The sequence below is a fragment of the Aythya marila genome (assembly GCF_965140915.1).
Source record: "Aythya marila genome assembly, chromosome: 9".
Taxonomy (NCBI): Eukaryota; Metazoa; Chordata; class Aves; order Anseriformes; family Anatidae; genus Aythya; species Aythya marila.
The window spans coordinates 21,636,280-21,651,833 of record NC_139050.1 but is presented as its reverse complement, the minus strand read 5'-3'; the positions used below and the strand labels follow the sequence as shown (position 1 = coordinate 21,651,833).

The 15,554-nt window shown below is 50.2% G+C and overlaps 1 protein-coding gene across 4 annotated transcripts in view; it reads right to left on the bottom strand.

Annotated features, from left to right (window-relative positions):
- Nucleotides 1–15,554, bottom strand: part of TNIK (TRAF2 and NCK interacting kinase) — a 142,099-nt gene that overhangs the window by 37,146 nt on the left and 89,399 nt on the right. For 3 of the 4 annotated variants that reach the window (XM_082766844.1, XM_082766842.1, XM_082766845.1), the window contains exons 10-15: nucleotides 15,258–15,433; nucleotides 13,603–13,669; nucleotides 11,916–12,120; nucleotides 5,165–5,275; nucleotides 4,564–4,650; nucleotides 2,848–3,048 (exon numbers count right to left, since the gene is read on the bottom strand). In XM_082766844.1, the coding sequence (XP_082622970.1) occupies nucleotides 2,848–3,048; nucleotides 4,564–4,650; nucleotides 5,165–5,275; nucleotides 11,916–12,120; nucleotides 13,603–13,669; nucleotides 15,258–15,433 (847 nt within the window). The remainder of the gene's footprint in view (nucleotides 1–2,847; nucleotides 3,049–4,563; nucleotides 4,651–5,164; nucleotides 5,276–11,915; nucleotides 12,121–13,602; nucleotides 13,670–15,257; nucleotides 15,434–15,554) is intronic. The other variant, XM_082766843.1, reaches the window with a different exon arrangement.

Sequence of the window (15,554 nt, the reverse complement as noted above, 5' to 3'; positions counted from 1 at the left end):
AAATATTCATGCAACAAAAGAGCCATGATATTAATAAAAAAATGAATCTTCTCCTCTATTGGATGCCAAGCAGGAGTCAGAGAAAAAAACAGGTGAGAGATTTATGTTACAGACTCTTTCTCTTCTAGCCCACCGTGACCAGCTGGGTAACTCCTGTGTACCAAGAGGGCTTCACAGCTTCCCCCAGGCACTGCCCACCGGCAGCCAGAGGCTGTGCAGAACTCACAGCGATGCCCACAGGAGTGGATGCAAGGACAGGTAGAAGATGAAGGTGGGAAGGAGAACTCCCTGTGAGCAAGGAAGCAGCTGCATGAACGCTAGGTTGCAGGCTCAGTCCAGTAATCTGCTTATCAGCCCAGCCTTGGCACGGACAGCAACAGCCAAAGATGATGCCACTGACAAGGAGCAGGAGCTCTCTGGCAGGCTGCCAGCCCACAGCGTGCGGCTGATTACGGAGGACTTCAAAGCTTGTGTCGGGGAGGCAGCAGGAGAGTAATGAAACGGGGATGTCTGCGGACTGGGAAGGAGAAAGGCACTTGGTTTTCCCACTGCCAGCATCTCCTCGCTAGCATTTGGTTTCACCAGCTCAGCAGACGATGCTCTTGGGACTCTCTGGTTGTGCTTCGTGGAGCTTTACCAATTTCACTGTTAGGCAGAGAGGGGAAGAAGCAGCACTGTGCAGTGCAGAGCTCTGTAGGAATTCATCATGGCTCCAGCCCCAGCCATCTCGTGTATAACTCAAGATTCCCCTCAAACGGAAAACATCCCCAGCAGCTCTTGTGCTGCTCCCAGTGGAAAGCTGCTACCGTTTTAACACTTAACTTCAAAGCAAAAGAATTATAAAAGCCACAGGGACTGATGAAGGAGCTCACGTGTGCAGGCTGCTGCAGAGAACAGCCTGGTCTGTGAGGCACTGCCGAGCCCCCGGAGTGCTTTCCTGTGCTGCAGGGAACGTGTCCCCCCGCTGCTCCTTTACACACAGTCATGCCTGGCATGTCTCTGCCCCAAACTGTCCTCCAGATGAACAAGCTGCCAGTGCTTTGTCACTGAGAGGTTGGGCCTGGTTGTCTGCATCACTTGGATCAGCAAATGCTGGTCTGGAACAGAAGAGGCAGGAATGGAGAGAGCTGCTAAATCCAGTACTTTATCCCATGTCTGCAGGGTCCTGGAGTCATCAAAGCCTAGCTCGATGAAGACCAGTGATGTGGATAAATACGTTTATAAAAGAGACGTATGAAAAACTGAGAGGGTCAGAGCACAAGGAGAGCTCAGATTCGGTGATCAAGCAAAGTAGGTAAATTGTGCTAAAAATGGGATGGTGTGAAGTAGATAAAACAGGGTATGGAGGAGAGAGGAGTAGTGTGGGGGAGTTCCCAAGGGTGCTTTGTCAAGTACATCAAACACCTGCTCCCAAGAGCATAACGATGGCACAATCATTTCTTTGAACATTTTGTAAGAAACTGGACAGAATGACACAGGTGAGGAATAAATGGTTTGGACAGCTAATCGGCGGAAGCTGGAGACATTCCAGAACACCAGGAAGCCTTGTCTTGCCTGGGATTTCAGCAAAGGGTAGGAGGCTACTTTCTGACACTCTTATTTGCATTGTACAGTTCCCAGTGCCCCTCTTCAAGTGGTACATCAAAAAAAGACAACTCTCCCACAGAATAAAAGAAGAGGGCCTTTGTGCTTGAAATTGAAAGCCAAACCCAGCACTTTGCTCCTTCATCCTAAATAAAGAATAAGATTCCTTTTTATAAATCTTTGTTATAGTTTCAATGACACTGTACAGAGGTACTTCAGCAACGTTCTAGATGATTTATTCAAAACTAGGCAATGAAAGGCAGAGTTTACTCCCTTTTTCCTGCCTGCTACTCGCTCTTAACACTACTGCAGATACACGAGAGACCCAGTTTTACAAAAAGCTGCAGAGGCACCACCCAGGTGGAAGCCTCTCCTACCAGAGGCAGCTCAGTGCTGCGCTGTGTGGCACATCTGGCCTTAGGCAGGAACATCGTGTCCACCAATCAAGCCTCTTCTTCCACATGAAAGGCTGGAGAATGATCCTGCAGCTCTGCGGAAATGTGCCTGGTTGCCACCAAAAGACTGAAGACCGAATCAGAAGGGAATGAAGGAGGAACCAAAGGGAGGATAAAGAGGTGCTCAGAGTTTACCACCTCTGCCAGGACCAAAGGGTTCCAGACACTTGGCAGCAGAGCAGTGGTGCTGCTCAGTAAGAATGGGCAGGTTATTAAATGATCTTTTTGCCCAGGAGTAGGGTTACAAAATTAAACCAACTAAACCCAAAGAACTTCAGAAAAATTAATAACAAGAGCGGGCACCAGTCTTACTGGAACTACCACAAAGAGATTAAGGACAAAGAAAGTGTTTGCAACACCATCCTGAAACCGCACTGCAGACAATGCACGTCTTCATCTTTTCAAGACTCTTCAGTCAGGCAATAATTAATATTCAAGATCTCACAATTGTTATAACAATTCTTTCTTTTTGTTGGGGAGAAAAAGAGAATCAGCAGTGTGGCTTGCGCTCCTGCAAATCATGAAAGAAAAGCAACCCCTATAGATAAAAGTCCTTGGCAAGGGAGAAAAAGATGCCTGGTCCCTGTTTGATTATGGAAAGCAGAATTAGCACTCAGCAAGGAACCCCAGCACAGCTACCTCTCTGCATTGGCAGGCAGCTGCCCCCTCTGCAGCAAGCAGAGCAAGGACAGGAATCTCCTGGGCTCCTTCCTGGCGTGTCCACAAGCACCTCGCTATGGCTGCATCTCTCCAGGAGACTTCCCCTCGTGGAAACACCCGCACCACCGCGCTCCTCGCTCTTGCCTACCTCCTTGGCCCATGCTGGCTTCTCACTGGCATTTATCCCTTCTTTGTAATGGTAGAGTGGTTTCTTCTCCGCTGGCCTCTGGTCCTGCCGCTGCTGCTGCTGCTGCTGCTGCAGGGACACCAGGTAGTCCCGCTCCTGCTGGAGCTGCCGCTGCAGCCGCTCCGCTTGCCGCTGCTCCTCCAGCTGCTTGCGCTTGTACTCCTGCCCAGAAGAAAGCACAGTGACACGGGTGCACGGAGCCTGGCGGGCGTGTAAATGCAGGACAGCAAACCGCAGCTTTATCTGCTGGGACGGAAAATTGGGCCCAAGGATCTGACAAGCTGTTTTCTGGTAAAGCTCATTAATTCTAAAGACTCTGGAGACTGAGCTGTAAAGCGTCCCAGAGGAGAGGCAGTTGGGAGGACGTAGCCAACAAATTCAGAGCTTTAATCCCAGCTCTGGCACTTTGCAGCTGGTACATTTCTGTCTCCATTTTCCACATAATGGAGGGTGGTAGCACTGCCTCACCAGAAAAACAACTTGCTGACGGCTCAGACATCCACACAAAAACCTCTGCATCCCATTGCCACAGAGCAGCCATGCAGGGGAAGAGCTACCAAGCACCCCAGCCTGCTCTGGGGCCTGGGGACCCTCCTGCCCTTCCTTTGTGGGAGGCTGGCAGGGACACGCTTTGCTGACGTGGCCACCAAAGTCCCTTGGTGGCTGTGGTGTTCCCTAGGAAAGGTAGGAGGCACCTTGGGGTTTTGGGAGTCTGTAAATGAGGCACGTGGAAATTTGGTCTGCAGAGGGACGTTGCTACTAAGCTGCTGGGGGAGAGGAGACTTCAAATCCACGTCTGAACCAGAAGGTCAGCACTGACATCCCTCGGCCAGGGCCAACCAGAAGCCAATTAGATACAACAATGTTCTCACGGGGCTTATAAGTCAGTATTGATTTTGCCCAGATTTTTCTGGATGAGAAGAGCAAAGGATCAATGCGATGAGGTACCAAACACCACCAGTTCATGTAGAACTCAGCCAAAGCCCAGTCTGTGGAGCACTCTGTAGGACTAATTTGTTGTTTGTGGCAATGGCTGCAGAGCAGAGCCAACTGTATGAGCTCCCTGAATCCCTATGGCTCTGTGAGGTTTAATTACTAAATCATTAACACTTTTTGAAAGGGCCTTTTTAAAAGGCAAGGGCTTGTGAGAGGGTTTTGCTTTTCCCCAAATAAATTCAATAGGAAGAGAGATACATAATAATCCCTGTGGATTAAAAGAAAACACAGTGAGAGTAACAGCCAGCGGAATTAAAAAAAGGATCATTTAGAAAATAATTAAAAAAATAAATGAATAGAAAGCATCTAGAATGCAAACAGCACAAGCATTCCTGTGAGGGAATTAAGACACAAACCTTCACGCAAACATTAAACATGGTTTGCCCGGCCAGTCCAGCTCCATCCCACTCCAGCATGCTGCAGACAGCCTCAGAAGTGCCGTGGCAATGACCAGGGCCGGACCGTGGCCTCTGATGGAGGCCGAGGCACACGGGGAGGCGTGCATGGCACGGGGACACGAGGGCTTGGCATGCTGGCGGCAGGGCTGGGGTGGCAGCAGTGTCCCCGTCACAGCCCACAGGCACGCACGAGCCATCCACCATTTGGCATGGCAGGAGGCGTGCGGGGTCACGGGTGCATGCGGGTGGGAAGCAGCGAGCGAGGACGGGGCCTCCCATTTACCAGAAGTAGCGCTTGCTCCTGCAACAACTGCTGCTGCAGGATCTCTAACTGTCTCTGCTCCTCCTCTAACTGTCGCCTGATGTACTCCTGGAGGCATGGCAGCAAGGATCAAAGGAAAAAGAGAGAGAAGGTGAAAGAGACGGTGTTTCCCAAGAGGAAGAGCCTGTCAGGGGCACGAGGTGGGCACCCAGATCCATCCCACCCGAGAGCTGGCACTGATCCATCAGCCCGGGCACCCTCCAACCCTGCCCGAAGAGCCCAGGACATCCACTGCTCTACAAGGGCCTTCTGAGGGAAAAGAGCTAAAACTGCTGGGAAATAGCAAACGTTAACTGGGAGCTGCACGGAACCCCACCCCAGGGATGGGAGGATGGGAAGAACCTGCATCGAGTGCCTCCAACCTGCGGGCAACAAGTGGATCCACACAGAAATCAATTAGGACAGTGGGGAGCGACACACGCGGCTCTGCCAATTAAGCAATTTACTCTCAAGTGGTGACAGCGGCAAAGAAATATGAGTGTTTATGAGAAGATGGGCCTTTTATCTTATTAGACTGAGAGGCGTGCAGGTTGAGGCCGATGGCCCCGGGCTGCCTCGTTACCTGCTCGTGCTCCGCGCGCCGCCGCTCCTCCTCTCGCCGCATCTGCTCCTCGTAGTGCCGCCGCTGCTCCCGCTCCTGCTGCTTGCGCAGCTCCTTCTCTCGCCTCTGCTGCTGCAGGGGGCACAGGCACAGGCACAGGTCAGCTGCCACGCGGCGCCAGCAGGAGCATCCCCTCGTCTTGCAGCCCAAAACCACCCGAGAGGCTTGAGGGGGGCTGCAGGGAGAGCTACAGCCCACTGAGGCGGCAGCGCGTCCCTCTTATATTGGCTGAGGCCAAAAGCTAACACAGAAGACCCCAAATCCAAGGGGTTTCCCTTTTCTTGATTCTTACCCATCAGTCGTGTTATCTGCTAAGAAAAATAAGGCTCTCAGTCAAGTTGTTTGAAGATCAAACCGCTTTTTATGAGAAGGGCTCACACATTTACAGCCTCTTCCCCGGCAATCAATACAGTTTTGTAAGGACGTGCTACTGCGATCCCCCGCAACTCTGCTCACTAACATGGCAGAAGACATGCCCGCATCGTGCCCTGCTGAAAATAACGAGCTAGCAACAGGCCGAACCTCCTCTAAACACAACACAAGCGGGATGGGGACTCCTGGTTTGCAGGCCACAAAGGTGGTGAAGGGCCTAGAGGGCACAGTGCGTGAGGAGCAGCTGAGGGCCCTCAGTTTGTTGAGCCCAGAGCAGAGCAGGCCGAGGGGAGGCCTCATGGCGGCCTGCAGCTCCCTCATGAGGGGAGTGGAGGGAAATGGGGTGGCGATCATCTACTGCCTGCTCTGGGGTGGCCCACACTTCTGATGTGGGTAACACGAGGGAGATGGGTCTCCCTTCCTTCTTTGTGAATGTACAAAGAACGGGACTCATGGTTTTTCTCCCCTGCTAGGCATCTTCTCCAAGGCAGGGACCTGGAGACTCCCAAAGCGCTCCAGCATCTCCTGCTTAGGAGCAGGGGTTTGGGAGCAAGCCGTGGGCACTGCCCTGGGGATGAAACCCACTGCTCCGCACCACCACAGCCAGCTCATCAGCAGAGGGCACTCAAATGCAAATATCGGCTACCAGGGACTGCAACCAACTCATCTGGTACCTGATCTGCTGGGTGCAGTACTGCACACGCAGCCCTCACTGGGAGGCAGCCCACTGAGGTACAAAACACAGCCTTTTTCCCCCCCTCCCCATTTTTTTTTCCATCTGGACATTTTTGCCACTGCCAACATGCAGCGGCGGAGCTGGGGCAAGGAAGGAACCGGAGGGATTTAAATGCTGCAGGGTAGTTTGGTCACAGGGAGGTCTGGAGCAGGCAGCTGACTGCAGAGGCTCTGCCCAAGGAGCTGGCTGAGCTATCTGGAGGTGAAGAGGCCCGTGCTGTGCAGGAAACCTGCGCTGTGTACACAGACGGATTTGATATCTGTTATCCACACAGACATCTATCTGCAGATACGTCTCTATAGAGATATGGAGCCATGTATTTATAGATAGCTATCTATACATAGATGAATATTCTAACAAAAATACCCCCACACTGCAGTATGAGGAGTCATCGCCTGTCTCACACCTCTCCATCCACAGGTTACATCCACGGGGATCCCGCACAGTGCCTGCTGATCTCCTCCAGCCTCACCTTAGGGCTGCAGCACAGCTTCAGTGCCATCCACAGCCATATTTAACTCGCCTCGGGGCAGGAGAATCGCACCAAACCTGAAATAACCTGCCAGCTACAGACTCTGCCGTGTCCCACACGCGCTGTCACACTACCCACGGGATGCATGTGTTACTCCGCGCGTACGCGTGTCCTCGTCGTATGGCTGTTTTTATGCTTTGGGCTCGATTCTAGACATGAGATGCTCCGGGATGGAGCGGTGACACACGGGATTTCCCAGCTTCACCAACTCCTGCCTGACCTCCTCAGATGAATGCTGTGGAGGTCACTGCTGCCAGGCATTCAGATGGCCCCGAGGAGCACGGAGCATGGGTTGAATACACCCTAAGCCGAGCTCACAAATGCAGTTGTATCGCACTGGTTTAGCTTGGGAGGGAGGAGGGGCATTTTTTTGGGTATTTTTTATGTTTTTGCTAAAAAAGCATGCTGCTGAATAAAACGCATAATGGTTGTGTGGGCTGGGCTTGGCTGGCAGGAGGCAGGGGACTGAATGCCACAGCTATTTCTCCGATAAAAATCACCCGATTGGGCTTTATCCAGGAGGCACACAAAGCCAACTCCCTCCAAGAGAGAACAGAAAATGCTGTTCCCAGGAGGGAGCTGAGCACTGCCATCCTCCCAGCCAAACGCACACCCCGCCGCCCCGTTTCTGGCCTCTCCTGAAAGGCACACAGCTCAGCACCAGCCTCCTGCACACCTCAAAGCCCTGTCTGAAGCAGGGGACCCTGTCTGAACCAGGACTTTAATCTGCAAGATGCAGCTGAATATTGAAACGAAAGATTCAAAGATCTCTCTTTATTTGCCTCCTTTCCTCCCTGTCTTCTGCCCTCTCCCTCTCCCTGTGAGTGCACACTGCCCACGTTTCTCCAAGCCTGCAACTACCGTGTGTATTTACACTACCCAGATTTATTATTCATGCAAGGCAAGAGCACCAATTAATTAGGGCTGCATTTATGTAACTCTGCAGGTAAAGCTATATGTAGATGCTTGCAACCAGAATGGGATCTTATTCGTGCTGCACAGGAAATGACAGGTTTTAAATATTGATGAGGGAAGACAAATGAAGGCAAAGCCCCCAGTGGGAAGGCCCTTGGGGGTCCGGCATGAAACAAGGACTTCAAAGGAGCAAGCTCTCTTTGCTGTACAAGACGTATTTAGGAAGAGCAGCAACGGGAGAGCTGTTCAGGGTTAAAGCCTCCCCACAAACCACGGGGCTCTGCGAGGCACCAACACCCGCAAGATGCGGCTCTCGGAAACCTCGGCGGCTGCTCCCGAGCAGAGCATGAGGCAGCAAAGAAGTGGAAGGGGAATTCCAAGTAACAAATGCAAACAAATATTCTAGGTGGTTGTGTTGTTGTGACAGGCTCATTTATCTAAGCCACCAGGGAAGGAGTGACTGTGCCTGGAACATCATCTTCCCTGACACACCAAGCACCGGAGCACAGAGAGGTGTTTTGTACTGGTAGAAAAACTGGGTCAGAACTTCCTAGCACAGCAAATGGGGATGGGATATGCTCTGAACCACTGCAGGTTTTGTTTGGGTTCATCACGAAGGAATATGACTGAGACTGTGTGCAGGAAGAGGCTCATGCTTCAGAAGCTCCGAGCTCTGCAGGCTTTGTAAAAAAATAAACAAAAAAACTAAAGAAATGTAAGGCTTAGTGCACACCTGTACTGTAGGAGACGCTGTAATACAGCTTCTCTTGTATATGGCCATTCTGGCTGCTGCCAGGATCATTGCTGTGCTACCACGAACCCCGTTACTATGAGAATGTTGTCCAAATGACAATGTTCCTACAAGCTATATGACACCTGCATACGCACCAGAAAATAATAAACAGAATTGTAGCTAGCCTAAGTTTACCTGTAATTAATTTCTGGAAACCTTTTGCACTGCTCTGTAAGAATTTCCAGTAGGTGGTTAACATCTAGCAGAGCTGCAGCAAGTTTTTATCCACTGAACCTCCAGCTCTGTGGCCACACTGGCTGAAATGTCACATGTAAACAGCGAGGTGCTTCGATTTGCCTTGTGTGTTCCCTGTACAGATCTGACCTCTGTTTTCTGCCTTAAAAGGAAAAAAAATCCACAACACGACATAAAAGTGAGGTTATGAAACCTCCCCCGACAACATTTGCCCGCTGTTGCTACCAGGTCTGCAGAGATTTGTCCTGCAGTATCCCCAGTGCCCCTGCCCAGGAGATGTGCTACTCCTCTAGCTCAGCTGGCATTTTGGTGTTAAACCTGCTGCAGCAAGGCTCCTTCTGTGCCAGCAACACGTGGAGAGTCTATTAGGGGACTGTAACTATACAGAAAGATTAGAATACATTCAAGCTAACTCACCGTTCTTCATTAACTGGAAAATGGCTCAGGAATTGTGCTGTAATTCAGAGCAACTGCCTCTCCCCCAGTCTGCACAAGCAGGCAGCTGGGGAGCACCTGGAACCTTGGCCCTACAGCCCCGCAGAGCCCTGCCGGCACCCTCACCACACACCCCTGGCCCCGGGGCATCCACTGACTGCCAATCTCCAGCACAAGTCAACTCCGGGCATTTTTGAGCTTCACATCCTCCTAAGCCAAAGCTTTTGGTACTGCACTTGGGGCCAGCTGATGCACGCAGTCGGCCTGACCACGTCTGTGGTGTTTTACTAGGAGTCAGAGCTCTTCCTATAAGCACGGTAACGTGTCGCAGGATTAAACAGGCTGACCTAGGCACCCCAAAAGCCACCAGCTCCAAGTGTGCTCCAGCAAAGCTACTGTAAGAAGAGCCAGAGAGGCCAAAAGGAATCCGCCTGGCTGCTGTTGAAGCATTTTTGGGTACCGCTGTGATGAGCCCGAGCCGGACTGGTGCTGCTCTCTGGAGCAGAAATGCAGCAAGACAGCAGCAGCGCGCTGCGTGCCTGCGGGCACTGACCTTGATACTGAATTCAGCACAGCTGTGACAGCCTCTGTCTGGTAGCCTCTGCCTGGCCACCAGGCGCACACTGCCCCGAAATGTCTGGGGAGCACGTAAAAACCAAACTACATCCATCACTGGGGGTCTGTGCCAGGATCAGCGGCAGGAGCAGTCTGAGCAAGGACAGGCTGCCCTGGGGCGGGAGTGCCATGGGGTGGAGGGGATGCCCACACTGCCAGCACGCAGCTCCCTGCTCTGTCCTAATCCTACCTGATTGTGCGGGTGGCTCTGTGCTGGGCCGGACAGAGGACGCCTTTCAGTTACCATCCCACTGTCCTTCCCAGTTGTCCAACACAGCAGGAGAGCAGAAATACCTTTTCTCTCGTGGCCTGCTTTGCTCCAGCTGAAATCTCCCTTTCAATTTAGATCTGAACACTTCAAGGCAGCTGGAAAGAAGGTAATGGGCAAAGAGCCCAGGGGGGCTGTTAGAGTCATTGGAAACAGAGGCATTGATTTTAAATACTGGCCTTGGTGGCTTCAGCTTGCAATGACATGGGGGAAAAGGGCAGAGCAGGCTGGGGCTGTGCCTCGGCAGCCTGGGGCAGAGCTGCCAGCTTAGCGAGAGGATTAGTCCTCCATCAAAACCTGCCTGAGGAGCGCAGGCAAAGAGAGAGGAACAATTTTCTTCTATGTGAAGAGAACATATTAATACAGTGGCAAGTATTGTATTCATTACAGGATTTCAGCTAATCTGGTGTCTGCTTTTATCCTGCTGTTGTTCCACTTCTGTACTGCTTCCAGCCAGCACGCTCTGACAATGGCAGATCCAGGCTTCCTTACGATAGTCCTTAGATAAACATTCATTGGTGCAGAGGATTTCGGGGTGCGTGCATGTGCAAACCTTGTCATCTCGCCGGCTTTGTGAACCGTGCAGGAGGCAAGAAAAGCCTAACTTGCAACGTACCGAACACAGAACGCTCTGCACACTGACAACATGACAGACCTGCATATTTACCAGCCTGAAAAACGCTCAGCCTGTGCTTAGCCAGTGCTGGGTTTCGCCCCAAAGACAGCCACAGCAGGACCACCTTGACGGAGGGCCATGCATTGCTCATACATCACGTGCAGTCAGCTGCCTGAAATTCCTTCCCATCTGAGCTTCCAGCCCAGGGGCATTACCCGTCCCACAGAAACCCAGTCTAGGGAAACCCAGATTAAACAAAACAGATGCTGTGGCTCAGTCAAACTAAGGGGGTGGGTGCTCTGATAGCCCATTTACTGCAAGACTTCTTTCAGACATATTGGTGACCTCTTCAGAAAGCTAATTTAATTGCCCTTAACATATAATTCCTTCAATCAGTTGCTTGGGATGAGCTTTTGTGAGTCAATGGGTTTCTTTGACCAAAACCACATCAATAAACTTAGAACAAGAGAAAACCCCTTATTGTTTTGTGGACTTTTGCAACCCAGGAACTGTGAGTAAAGCCAAAAGCGAGCACTTCCTCACAGAGCCAGGCTGTGCCACTCACCGACACCCAGAGACACCCAGTGAAATACTGCAGCTGGATTTTAAATGGGGTGGATAATTTTATGACCAATCGTATTTGTAGCTGGTATGTTAAGACAAGGGTAATGAAATCTTATGCTTCGGGGCACATAGGGATCGTTGCTCAAGTCAGGCAGGCATCTGCTCCTCCCCCACAAGAGAAATTGTAATTGGCAGGGCTAAAAGGACTCAGGCTGAAAATAGGGATTAAATGGGACGTAAGCGGTGCATGGATGTGGGGAAAGGGTGAATGGAGTTGTTCAGCTTCTTCCCAAGTATCACAGCAAAAAATAAAGGCAATGAATGTGACAGACGTATGTCCTGAGTTTTGCCCATGTGGACTGAGTACAGCTATCACACCGATACAGGACTAACTGTGCTCAGTCAGGAACCCTTCTGAGTTCGGTATTTAAAGGGTTTACTCACAGCAAACAAGCTCTGTTACCTCCACAAGGGCTGGCAACGCTTGCATGTGCTGAGGAGAGCAGCTGGAGGTAGGTACACAAAAAGCACGAGCAGGGGGCTTTGTTCAGTGTAACAAAACATCCGAGTTCACCAACCACGAAGGTCAGGAACCGATGCTGAAAGCACCCACTGGGACCTGCTGCTCAGCTCCCCCAGCCACCTGTAGCAGCTCCAGGCCAGCCAGTTACCTCCTCTAGCCTCCTCCTCTGCTCCTTCTGCTCCTCGATCCGCTTCTGCCGCTCGGCCAGCAGCTGCCGCTTGTGCTCCTCGTTCTCCCGCTGCTGCTGCTCCAGCTGCTGCCGCCGCAGCGCCTCCGAGCGCTCCTTGTTGGCCAGCTGCAGCCGCAGGAAGTCCCGTCTCAGCGTTGACTCTCCGGGCAGGTTCAGGATGGAGCTGCACGGGAGAAAAGCACCACAGAAGGTCCCACGCACATCCTTAAGACTTTTTTCACGTCTGTCGTGACCCTTACTCCCAGGGCTGTGCGCCCCCAAAGCACCCGGACACGCCTGGACAGCAGGGATGGAGGGAAGGGGGTGCCACAAGCATCAGGGCAGGGCAGGAGGCACAGTGCCAGGTAGAACATAAGCTTCACATCATCTCCCCTTCTTTTTTTTAATTTTCTTCTTAAATAGAAGCCCTGAAGAAGACAAGGCGTTGCGTGGACGTATGTCCTGGCAGCTCAGCCCAGACCACAGGGCATGCTTGATCTACTTAGAGCTCACCGACAATTTATTTGCTGAAGATTTCTTTTGCAGTAAGTTTCTCACCAAAGTCCCTTGTGCTGCAGTGGCACGCACTATATTTAGCTGTTCACAAAGCACATTTAGCATGAATCATTGCCAGCTATTAAAATACTACATTATCTCAGGGAAATAATGGAATAATCTGATACTAATTACAATGAGACTGAAAAATGTCATAAAAGAAAGAAAGTTCCAGACCTATTGTGCTTGCAGCATCACTGGGAAGGTTTCATGGTGAGAAGTTGCATGGAAACAGGGAGACAGATGCACTTGGATATAAGGAAGCACATTGTCAAGAAGCTTCTTTAGTTTCACCCCACGTTTTTCCACATCTAAATACCCCCAGGGGCAGTTCTTTACATACCCATCTGTGTGTGAACAAATGATTCTGCACATGAAAACTGAGCAGCGAGCTCTGCACATCCAGTTTTACATCCCACAAGCTGATGTGTGCAAGTGAGGCTTTCTGCACATGCAGCCCGTGAAGAAAAAGCTGCAGGAACCTTTCTAGACCCAAACTAGCAAACACAGGGTACGAAAAAGTGTGATTCCTCATCAATATGACCACGCTGGCTCTGCTGAATTATGGCCAATATGTTTAACGAGGTAATTTCTGCAGCAATTGGGAAAACATCATAGGAGAAAGAAAGGAGTGCTATGGCAAACCAGAGTGGCACAGGACTGGTGTAAATGGGGTGAGCCTGCAGCCTATGCTACGTTTCACAGCAGGGATGATGCTGATGCATCCTGGATGATCTGCATCCCTTGGGCACCTGCCTTCCCACGTCACCCCTGAGAGCACAGCAGCTCTAATGGCACGGAGCAGGGCTGCCTAGCAGGGAGCAGGGTACCAAGGGGACCTGCCACATTCCTGTGACAATCCCATTGCAATCCCACAGCAAACGAGGTATCTGGGTCTTCATCTCAGGCTTTCAGCCGAGGTTTATCTGTAGCATCAGCTTAATTCCCACCCACCACCTGACAGGGGGAATGTACTCTGTTCTGCCAGGGAAGGGGACTCAGTGATCAAACTGTCCTTTTTCCATTTCTAGTTCGTATGAGCCTGTAATCCAAGCCAACTTCACACAGAGTTAAAGAGACACAAGGGTAGAAACAAAATGTTGATCTTTACCTGGGCTCTCCAGAGTCATTCTCCTCCTCCTCCTCCTCACTTCCACTGTACTCGTACTCTGTCTCATCTAGGAACATAATTGCTTATCAGTGCCCTTTACTGGACTCATTTGTTTTTCTGATGGCTGAAAACCCCAGAGCTCTGAGGGAGAACAGAAAACTCATTTTTTTCTGGCATGAAAAAGAATACCCAGCATTGTTTCTGTCCGCTTGCTGATGTTAGGGGGGCTGCAAGGCCGGGAAAGCTTTATTGGTCTCCCTGGCGCCTTTCATGCTCGGCGTGCCAGAAAGAGGGCTGCAGTCCTGGCTGCAGTGGGCAACAGCCTCCAGCAATCAAGAACTCAAAAGCAAAGATGAAAAATAAACATAAAATAGAGATTTACCCCAATACGGCAAAAACCCTCTTCAGGAGAGTTCTTGTAAGTGAGGTGCACCACAGGCAATGGAAGGTGGGGATCAGCTATTGCTCCGAAGGTGAGAACTTCTCTCTCCCTAAATACACGCTCTTCCTATGCAAACACGTTTATTTTTCGGGCAATGAAGACATCGACATTAAAAGCCCAACTGCAATGTTGTGCTGCACACTGTGATTTCTACTGGGATATCATCTTTATCAGATGAAGGGAATGATAGTAAAAGAAAGGCTTGCGTTTATCCAATTACTCTCCATCTCTAGGGTACAACCTTCATTTGCCAGACTAAACACATTTAATACTTCACTAAGATCCAGCTTTATTGTTTTGATTATAGCGAAATCTATTACAAGGGGCTGGAAGGTACACATGAAAAATTAATATTGCTACCAATAAGAAGAGAAATAGCAATATATATTAATTTGTTGAATTCTACAAATGAGCTCTCAAATTAAAATTCAGCTCACAAGCAACAGAGTACTTTAACAAGTTTCTTCAGCTATCTGATCTTCCCTTCAGAGGGCTTTGATAGGGCCTGGAGAGTTCACGGAAAACATTCAGTTTAATAGGTTACTGCTAGTCAACGGGATTGCTTTGGGGCAAGGGTCTTATCTGGATGTTCATTTGCACAACGCTGCTCGTCGCTGCTGCAGCAAAAATGTCACGTAGATCAGCAGACTTTAAACGAGGGACCTGGGACAATTCAGCTTAGCAGTTTCTTCCTCCCACACGTTTGTATGTACATATGCACACGTACATTTTATACACACATTTGAATGAATCAAAGCTTAAATGTGCCACGTGGAAATTACCACTTGGACAAAAAAGACATCATTTTTCATCAGAAAAAAAAAAAAAAAGATTTAAAAACAGCAATTAGCTGTAATGATAATCACCTGTAGCCTTTGTATGAACATCACCTGCTTTGTTACAGGTAATTATTTTCATTGCAACTCTGGTTATGACTGAGAGGAGTCAAACCAAACAGAATAATTGGACCTTAAAACCGTAACAAGAGGGTTCACACAAAAGGACAATGCCTACTCAACTCAACCTGTTTGGGAAGAAATTTAGGCACCTGAGTAAGGGAAACTGAGACTGAGACTGCAAGCAGCCTGGTGCTTTTTACCTTTCTCCTTCTACCCACATCCTTCTCCTGCACTGACAGACCTTGGTCTACATGAGGGATCTCCAAGGACACGCAAAAATCAGTGACTGCCCAGAGAGCAGCTCCTCCACTGACCTTTCTCGCCTCGCTTCTTTTTAGTCCTGTCGATGTGGTCCTTGAGCTGGATGCGGACCTGCCTCTCGTTGGGCTGGTCTCTGATGAAGGGGTGCTTCATCAGCTGCTCCGTGGTTGGTCTCTGGCTGTGGTTCTTCACCAGGCAGCTCTCAATGAAGGACTGAAACTTTTTAGACCTGGCCCAGGACAGAAAAGGAAGACACAGGGAAAAAAGAAAAAGGAAAAAAACAGTTAGCAACATTGATTTTTGTATCAGAAAGTGAGAGACCTGTGGGTATTTGAGAACACTGTTCAGAT